Below are 9,901 nucleotides of genomic sequence, written 5' to 3'. Positions count from 1 at the left end.
ACAACAAACGGCACCAATGACTCCGCTTTAACTGTAGTTTAAACTCGAGTATAAAAGCCTCGACACATAAGCAGTTTTTCATATACATGCATTTTGCTCAATCTTATGAATTATGAGTAGATTGAACGTATTTTTATGGAGAACGGTAGATTGAGTGACAGTCGCCATCTGAAATGGAAAAGCAGCCAACTCCTAAATTGTGTTGCAAGCATAAGAAGAAGAATTTGACATTTCCTTTGGCTAAGGTTGCTGGCACCCTTTAGAAGTGAAATTATTTTTCCCACTCGTTGATAACTTTTCTAAAATTTCTCGCTATTAAAAAATATAACAAATGAATACGACACAAAATATGTTAGCAAGTATTTTTGTTGTATAGGGAGAATGTTTATACGAGTGCTTCGCGAAATTTTATATGCGAATGGGCAGGGCGAAATAAACTTCAATTTGCCAAGTCTGAAGTACCTTCATATTTATAAACGCAACATCATGGTTGATTTTGACGATGTTATTGGAATTCTTAAGCTTGTGTTAAACGCATTTATATGAAAAATGTTATTGTGCCCCGGCCTTAAACGCCCGCGTCACAAATCACAAAAGAAGATTTGGCAATGCGCATGCGAGGCATTAGATCAGCTGTTTTTTTTTTTTGACGTATGAATTGATCCGTTTTATTTAGTAGCGCTTTTATTTACACATAGTTAGTGCTATTTGCGAGTTTTAATTAAGTAATTATATTAATAATGCGTTGTGCTGTGTTTGGGTGTAATAACAACAACAAGAATTCCAATAAAAAGAAATGGAGATTTTTTCATTTTCCGAAGGATGCAGTAGTGGCTAAGAAATGGCTTAATTTTTGCCGCCGAAAGGACGTGGTGAATCTCAAATCAGCATGCATATGTGAAATACATTTCACTCACGAAGATTTCGAAAGAAATATCCAATATGAAATGGGTGAGTATATAAAATTTCTGATAAATAATTCATTCAATTAAAATAAATATTTAAAATTTTAGGCTTATGTACCAAAAATCCCACAAAGCTACTACCCAGCGCGATTCCGACGAAATATACAACCAATGAAGAAGAGACAAATCAACGTCAAAAGAGAGATGAGGATCGTTCAAGGAAGCAGCTGGTAGAAAAATGGTTGAATGATTCAGCTGGCTCAATGGATGAAAGCGAAACTGAGGATAAGGCTGAGGCACAAATCATCGTTGCACCAATGGTTGACGAGAAGGATGCGAAAATTCAACAATTAGAAAAAGAAAAGTAAGTAATTAAAGTCAATGTAAAGTACTATGTTTCGCTATTTTATTAATAACTAGCTTATGCCCGTGAGTTTTACCCCACGTTTTTATAAAAATATGCAAGCTACGCGTAACTGGCCATGGGTAAAAAATGAGTTGGTAAGATTGACTTCTGCTACAGCTAATCACTGTTGTTGTATGATATATTCATATTTGTAACAGGATTCCCCTCGCGTAGGTGAGGTTAATAATTGAGTTGCAGAAGCTCTGAAGATATAAAGGTTTGTATTACGCTCATCAATCCCTTGATTCGCAGCTAATGATCGTTCCTGAGCTTCATTGAATAGGAAATTTGAGGCATTTAAAATTGAAAAGACAAATATATCGATATCAATGGAATCCTTGGTTTTGAACTTTTTGTTTCGAAATTTTCCGATAAAATGAATTTCTTCAATGGCATTCTAAAAATTTTGCGATAAAAAGCCTTATCCCACTACATAAGCGTTGAGAATCGAAATAACGAAGCATAAATATTATGATATTATGGGCCCTTTTTAAGGATCAATCAATGAGGAGAAATTTCTGATGGCTCAAAAGAGCTAATAAACTCAATCGGATACTCACAGCTTGGGACTCTTCCACGGCTGTTAATAGAGTGACAAGTTGTCTTGGTTCTAGAGATATTCAGGCCTGTTCTGGATTCCGATTCCGATCACTTTTTTCGGAATCGAAATGGATTGGTGTTCTCAATTTCGATTCCGACCAAAAATTATCGGTTTGAAAAGTATTGCCTCTGAGCAGTCGGAATGAAAATTAATTGGCAGATTATACACAAATGTTGCGATATTTGTCTTTCAAATAATTTTTTTTTAATTCTTCATTTTATTTGGAAGAGTTGTGTGTATTTTTTGTTTAAATTTGAGTTAAATTGGCATAATAAATCTTTCTTTAAAAACTTCTATCAAGAAATCTATTAGGCAAACAAATCGATGCTGATCGAAATGAAGTCGACCTGTTCTGAATTCCGATCCAGCGCATTTTTACGATTCGCACGCACAATAGCACGTATTCTTGCGTCTGCGCATCAAAAACCATATCTGCAGGCATTTTTTTAATTAAAATACAATTTTATGATACTTAAACCAAAACACATAAACAAAAACAGCTGATTAAACTGGTTACCGAATCGGAATGAAAACGATTCGAAATCGACTTCGAATCGATTTTTTACAATCGGAATTGAGAACACCAAATAGAAACCGAGTCGAAATCAATGTCGTTTTACTTTTCATTCCGAGTCGGAATTCAGAACAGGCCTGATTATTAACATTCTCATTTTAAGGTACCCAAAATGCCTTTTCTCAAAGCCATTAATAGTTTGTAAAGATAGATTCAATATTTGGAAGTAAAATTAGCTATTAAAGCTTCAGGTGATGTGATAATTTCACAAAAGCTTGCAGGAAAACAAATCAAATATTTTAGTAAAGAAATAGGAATTTTGCCATAATTAATTTCAAGAAGTTGTTGAGCAAAAGCTGCTGCTGAAGTGTTTCCGCCAAAATGCCTTCTCATTTCTAAAGAGAGTAAATTTTTCTACGTAAAGCCGCCTATAGACGTAAAAGCACGCATTTACTTCAACTGCGGCTGTTCCAGCAAGTAGCAGGAAAGCACCACCTTTGGGATGATCATTACACCTTAAATTCTTAAGGGTTCGGTCTAAAACTAACGACTGTTTATGTGTCATGGTGCACACATCGCACACCCACACTTTGGTCTGACCCCTTTCCTTATGTTGTACATAGGTGTATCAGATGTTTGCAGACAGTGGTCGTTTAAATGAGGAGTTGTACGTCCACCACACAAAGGGTATCCGCGGCATCTGAGAAAGCAACTGACACAGTGATTTCTCTTTTTATTCTTACATCAATTAATATCAAATTAAACAGAAATATTTTTTTCCGGTTCCTCCAGGCGTATCCGAAAATACCAACCCTAAAGACAATATAAAAGAATACTAAAAGAACAACAGCCAAACCCAACTCTGCAATCAAACTTTAGGTGTTGAAGTAACCTGATTTTTTTAAGGCAGCCATAGTTCTGAAAGCCCCATTTATCTAGTTTTTTTTTTACTTCCATATATTACTGGTGCTGTTAGGACTTAGCGTCATATAGCTCCATTTGTATGGGAGGTGCCACGCCCTTCTTACTCACCCCTTATTTTCTTAGTAGAGTTAGGGATTGATCCAATTTAACTCTTTACTGGATTTCAATGTTCTTGCATGAATACTTCCAGAGTTATGCTGTATCAAACATTCAATTTGTATGGTAGGTGCCACCCCTTTCTTTATATTGAAGTTATGTTTAGCCTATGGGCATCTTTGGAAGGTTTCTAGTGAGTGATTCAAATTTAGTTGTGATCGGCCGATCCGTTTAGTGCGCATGCCGATTTATACCTACACACAAACATTCATAATTTTAACTTTATATATATATAGACTAGAAGACCCGGCAGACGTTGTCCTGCCCTAAATTTGGCCTATCTGCATACATTTTAATAAGCTTTTTCCGTCTGACTCTGCCCTCCCCCTCTTCACTTTTTCCTAATCCTTTTATTCACTCCTCCCTCCGTCTTTTTCGCTTCATCTATCTCCATCTTCGTCTCATTCTATCTCTTTCTCAATCTCCTTCTCTCTTTTCTCTTCTCTCATCTCACAATTTCTTCTCATTCTTCTGCATCCTTATTGCATGTTTAATTAAACACCAAGCAATTACACGGAAGTATATCCGCACCACCTGAAAATATGAGTGCCTCTGCGCATACGTAACATTTTATTATTACGTACAAACAAATAAAAAAAATTGCAATAAAATAATATTGCGACTATAAACTGAGATATAACCTATCCTATGTCTCAAGTTAGATCAAACTACACACGGGGTGCAAAACAAATTCAAAATCGGTTCAGTAGTTTAGGAGTTCATCGCGGCCAAAAATGTTGTGACACATGTTTTTTATATATTAAAATAGAACATGTGGATAGACTGAAGTTAACAAAAAAATTTTAATTTTAAAGATTAATAAACATCCAAAAGGAATAACAGCCAAACAACTCTGTAGTCAAACTTTAGCTGTTATAATAATCTAAGTTTGTACCGCAGCCATAGTTCTGAAAAATCCCATTTGTAGGGAAGGTGCCACGCCCCTTTTCCCCAATTCAACCATTACTACATCCAGAGATATGCAGTATGATAAATTCCATTTATATGGGAGGTGCCACGCCTCCTTCCGCCCACGCACATTTTCTTGAGGGTGTAATCGCATATAACTCCTTACTGAATTTCAATGTTTTAGCATGAATATCTTCAGAGTTATATAGTACCAAATATTCATTTTGCATGGGAGATGCCACGCCCTTTTTATATATCGATATTATTTTTAGCGTATGACCATCCTTGGAAGGTTTATAGTGGGTAGTGCAAATTTGGTTGTGATCGGTCGATCGGTTTAGGACGCAACTCGATCTATCCCTACATACATACATAATTTGAATTTTATATACATACATATATAGATAGATAGATATACTCATATTTTGCAAAAAAAAATTTTAGAATAGAAATTGCATGGAAGTGTGTGGTTACGACCAATATACAAATATGTGTATAAGATTGCCGATTTCTTTTGTCGTTAATATCATTGCTATTATACATATTTCAGGGAGAAGCTAAAGAAAAAAGTAATTAGCTATAAAAACAATTTTGCAAAGCAGTTGGCAGAAGTGAAGCGATTAAGAATTTGCGCCAAAAAATCGGAGTTCCACCGAATCAACTTGGAAGAAAAACTTTTAACAGTCTTCACCAAAGACCAAGTATGTGGTTTTACTTACTTGTGAATAGTTATGTATTAGAAATAATTAATGCTCTTTGCTTCAGGTTGAAAAACTGAAAAAAGAACATCGGACGAAATTCAAACATTGCTAATGCATATATTTTGGGCATTATTTCAACAAATACTTTCGACGTGTGGCAGAATTTTGTATCGACCTGCATGTTCAACATGTGATTTAACCGTAACAACATTTTATTTAAAGACTATATCATTCATTAAAATAAAAGATATTTTTTACAAAACCGCGCTCTTATATTTCGCAAGAAAAACTATATAACAGCAAATCAGCTGTTCGCTCAAGGGTGAACTATGACGTAAGTAGATGCGCAGAACGAAGATTTGAACTCGTGAATGCGCATGGGTACACTTTTTTTGGCCACTTATATTTGTGATAAGTGACTGGTAAAATAAAAATACCTTCTCTTTCCATTAAAATAAATATAAGGCGCGATAACCCCCGAAGAGATCTAAGGCCGAGCTTCTCTTCCAATTTGCGTCGTGCTCCTATTTTTTTCCTACAAATTGGCGGGATGGGGCCTACTTGTTTAATGCCGACTCCGAACGGCACCTGCAAGGCAGATGAGTTTTAACTGAGAGCTTTTCATGGCAGAAATACACTCGGAGTGCTTGCCAAACACTGCCGAAGGGCGACCACGCTTAGCAAAATTGTCTTCCAATTGAAAAAACTTGTTTCTAAAGTCTTTGATGTTGCTTTTTCCGGGCGTGAACCCAGGATCTTCTGTGTAAGGCGGAGCACGCTACCATCACACCACGGTAGCCGCCGTTCGATTACTCCGCCAGAAAAAAGATAACGCAAATATCATTTATCATAACTTGGCATTAATTGATAATAAACTCAAATTTGAAGATCATATAAATTATACAATTAAAAAAGTTGCTAATAAAATAAGAGTCATGCAGAGGTCAACTAAATTCATTCAAAAAAAGTACAAAATAATTTTATATAAATCAGTTATAGAATCGCACTTCGTGCACTGCCCGTCAATTGTATTCATAATATCGGATAAAGAAGTAGACAAGCCCCAAAAGCTTCAAAATAGATGCATGAGATTTATTCTTCAGAAACCTAGAGATACATGCACGGCTTACATGTTGAAGACTTTAGACTGGTTAAGTGTGAAACAAAAGATTTTTTTCCACTCCATGAAATTCATATTTAATATCAAACATGGAAATGTACCTGAGTATCTAAATAAAAATATAGCATTAGTTGAGCAAACTCACAACATAAATACGAGGAACAAACATAATTTCATATTGAAGTTTTTTAGAACTGAAATTGATCAACAGAACTTTTTCTGCAAGAGTCTGAAAAGTTACAATGATCTGCCTATGGATATAAAAAGTTGCAACCAAATAACAGTATTTAAAACAAAATTGTATGAATATTGTAAAACCTTAGCTATAAGATAAAAAAACTGTAATATATTCTAATTTACGAATTAGCCTTCTGGCCTTAATAAATAAATAATAATAATTGCCTACGTATTTTTAGCCGTTGTGTCGTGACATTCATCTGTTTTGCGACAACTGGCGCCAATTAGGAGCACTGAGGGAGATAAAGTCTTCGTCCACCCGTCTTTCCCAATCTGGAACACTACGAAGATGAGGACACCGTCTATGATTCCGAGTCATACGTCAGTCCAAAGTAGCAATCGCTGGCAATAGTTACTTTCCGTTTCATTACGAGACTGACATTGTTTTCGATATTAGACCTAGTTGCCAGATAGATAAAGGTCCTCCACATTCTCAAATTTGTCGCGCGATATTGAGTCATCTTGTTCGAATGTTTTGGATTTTTCAGAACTTTGTTAAATATAACGGGAATTATCTCGGAAATGCCTGGACTATCACCGAGTTCTCTCTGGATAATTTCGGTATAGTTTTTAGAATTTTGCCTATGTTTACAAATCCTTTCATGGCCTCTTGCGGAATTGCTTTCGGTAGTGTTTTAAGGATCGGAGCTAGTTCGCTGTTTTTTCTATTGTTCTAACAGCCCATTCGGCTTAAACAAATAATCATGCCTATAACGGTATCCGGTGAACGCTTTGCGGAGGGAGGTCGAATTGAAACAAACAAAAAGGTCGAGAATTCGATTTTTAAAATTAGATAAAGGAAATCTTATTCTGAATTTATTTGCTTTTAGGACTGAAATGAATTTAAAAGAAATGTAATTAATTGCTTTTTTATAATTTTTAAACTTGCTTCTCTCCGCAAAGCATCAGTTGGATACCGTAAAGACGCACGAATAACGCCTCTAACACCCCTCTTATTATGGTGCACCTCTGTTGAAACAGCAAGTTTCCTTGGACTCCCGTTAGAGGACATTGATGACAATTTGTGATTGGTCGCACCTATTGGGGCGAAGCACTGCTACAACAACAACGAATGTTTGATCTTGGTCTCTTGGTTTTTAGTACATTATTTAATACCCTCTTGCGAGCGGAGTCGCAGTTAAACGCTATGAAACTATAAATTGTTCTTTACTTTTACAAAGATATTTTATTACAACACGAGTTATGCGAAAAAGCTCATAGAGTATGTATGTTTATATAATATTTAAAAAGAACATAAATGTTAAGACAAGATCTTGTTGCGCTAGACTTAAACCAAACATATGAAGATAAATTAAAAAAAATAATAATAATATAAGTAAAAATAAGAAAAACTAAGTTAATATGCAGCTACTAAGAATCAAGAGTACATAAGTAAAGAGTTTGTTGAAATTAACCGTTTTATATACTTATATTTGTTGTTTTCTTTGAATATTATTATGATTATAGTTTGAATTTTTGCAATCCATTAACGAATATCTAACATTTAATATTCTAAAGCGTACGCTGTTCATTTTGTTGCACATTCGTCGTCGCCGCATCATCATTAATACACATCCATTGATTCTCGTTATTCTCCTTCCATAATGTAACCTTATTGTCGCCGCCGGTAACAGCTAAAATATTTCCTGTCAAAGACCAGCTAACACTCCATACGACATCATCAAAAGTATGCAAAATTGTCGATGACCAAGTAGTTAAATCGGTACTATTCCAAATAATCACATGACGGTCCTGGGATGCAGAGGCGATTTGCGAACGAGCTAGCCCAATAGAAGGCGCCCATGCAACATCACGCACCCAATCAGAGTGCCCTTCAAGACGATTCTCTTCAACCCAACGATCAGCATCTTCACGCCAAATTTTCACACAATTATCACAACCAGCACTAGCTAAACGCTTTACGGCTGTATTACGTGCCGATGCACGTTGATCAAATGCTGGTTCGGGCACAGTCGAAGAGCACCATGAAATTGCATTACAACCAATTGTATGCGCATTTGAAATTTTCTTACTATCCCAAACACCATATTCCATGTTACAAGTGAGTATGGATATCGAACCATCCGAACTGCCACAAGCGAGTATTAGACCATATTCAGCGGGAGCAAAGGCAACAGAATTTACCGATGAATCGTGATTATTGTATTCGTAGCTATAATTTAAAAAATAAACAAAAACAAACATTTTAATAAATGATACGCTTATCGAGTGAAAATTTATGTTCGTTTACATAAATATGCATAGTTGTGTATACTTACAACTTGGTCCAATCATTCGATGCACCTTCCTTCCATACAATAACTTTCCGATCATATGAACACGATGCTAATAAGTTACCAAATTTAGGATGTGCCCAAGCTACTTGCCACACAGGTCCTTGATGACCCTTGAGGTCTGCAACCAGTATTTGATTACCATTTTTCACGTCGAATACTTTGACAGAGCCATCTGATGAGCAAGTGGCCAAATGTAGTCCATAGTAATCCAGTACAGCATTGTGAATCATGTCCTCATGTCCGGTATCAACTGTGTTAATTAAGCTCACCATTTTTTATGGAATTTGTTGTTGAAAATTGGATTAAAACGCAAACAATGTATTTTCTTATAGATCAAGGCGGCTTCTGAGATAATTCGTTTTCTTTTGACGTGGAGCTATTCAAAGTGATGCCAGATATCAGATATATAGATTTCAAACATTCATCAGTGATGTCAAATTTACATCACCTTATAGAAACGCATGTCGTTAATAGCTCCGACACATAAGCAGTTTTTCATATATATGAGTTTAACACAAGCTTATGCATTATGAGTAGATTGCATGTATTTTTATGGAGAACGGTAGAATGACCGACACTGGTGCCATCTGATATTGAAAAGTAGCCATATACCAAATTTTATTCCAAGCAAACCAAAAGAATAAGAATTTGACATTTGCTTTGGCTAAGGGTGTTGGCACACTTTGCAAGTAAATTTATTTTTCCCACTGGTTGGTAAATTTTCTAACATTTTTCGCAATTAAAAATTGCAATATAACAATCGATTACGACACAAAATATGTTAGCAAGTATTTTTGTTGTATAGGCAAAGAGTATATATTTGTCAAGAGGCGTCACTCGATACTTTTGTTGTTGCCAAATCAAATTACTCGATGTTTTCTCAAGGTAGTCGTTGGTTTTTTTTATCAGATGTATTTATAAAAACGCCTTCTATACATTTTCGTGGGGTATTTGTGTTTATTTTACTGATTGTATTAAATTAATTAATTAATTCTCTTTCCAAAAATCGTAATTATGCAAAGTCACTTTACCGCATAACTATATAGGATTCAATTAAAAAAAACTAAACAAAACTTCCTTGAGAATCACATTCGACATGACAGGGTTGCTTTGGCAACAACAAAGTATCGA

General features: G+C 35.4%; 2 protein-coding genes across 2 annotated transcripts; one reads left to right on the top strand and one right to left on the bottom strand.

Annotated features, from left to right (window-relative positions):
- Positions 1-671: 671 nt before the first annotated feature.
- On the top strand, positions 672-5,378 carry LOC137244313 (THAP domain-containing protein 1-like). The gene is made up of 4 exons (XM_067773148.1): positions 672-951; positions 1,014-1,269; positions 4,966-5,116; positions 5,181-5,378. Exons 1-4 carry the CDS (start codon positions 741-743, stop codon positions 5,226-5,228), a joined length of 666 nt encoding a protein of 221 aa, XP_067629249.1. The 5' UTR covers positions 672-740; the 3' UTR covers positions 5,229-5,378.
- Positions 5,379-7,633: 2,255 nt separating this feature from the next.
- Sec13 (secretory 13) lies at positions 7,634-9,148 on the bottom strand. Its single transcript, XM_067773134.1, has 2 exons — positions 8,753-9,148; positions 7,634-8,646 (listed from the first exon to the last, which is right to left on the bottom strand). The coding sequence occupies exons 1-2, from the start codon at positions 9,040-9,042 to the stop codon at positions 7,986-7,988; spliced, it is 951 nt and encodes a 316-aa protein (XP_067629235.1). The 5' UTR covers positions 9,043-9,148; the 3' UTR covers positions 7,634-7,985.
- Positions 9,149-9,901: the final 753 nt, after the last annotated feature.

The sequence above is a fragment of the Eurosta solidaginis genome, chromosome 1 (assembly GCF_040869045.1).
Source record: "Eurosta solidaginis isolate ZX-2024a chromosome 1, ASM4086904v1, whole genome shotgun sequence".
Classification (NCBI taxonomy): Eukaryota; Metazoa; Arthropoda; class Insecta; order Diptera; family Tephritidae; genus Eurosta; species Eurosta solidaginis.
Note: the sequence above shows the minus strand (reverse complement) of the source record. Positions and strands in the feature narration are given on the sequence as shown.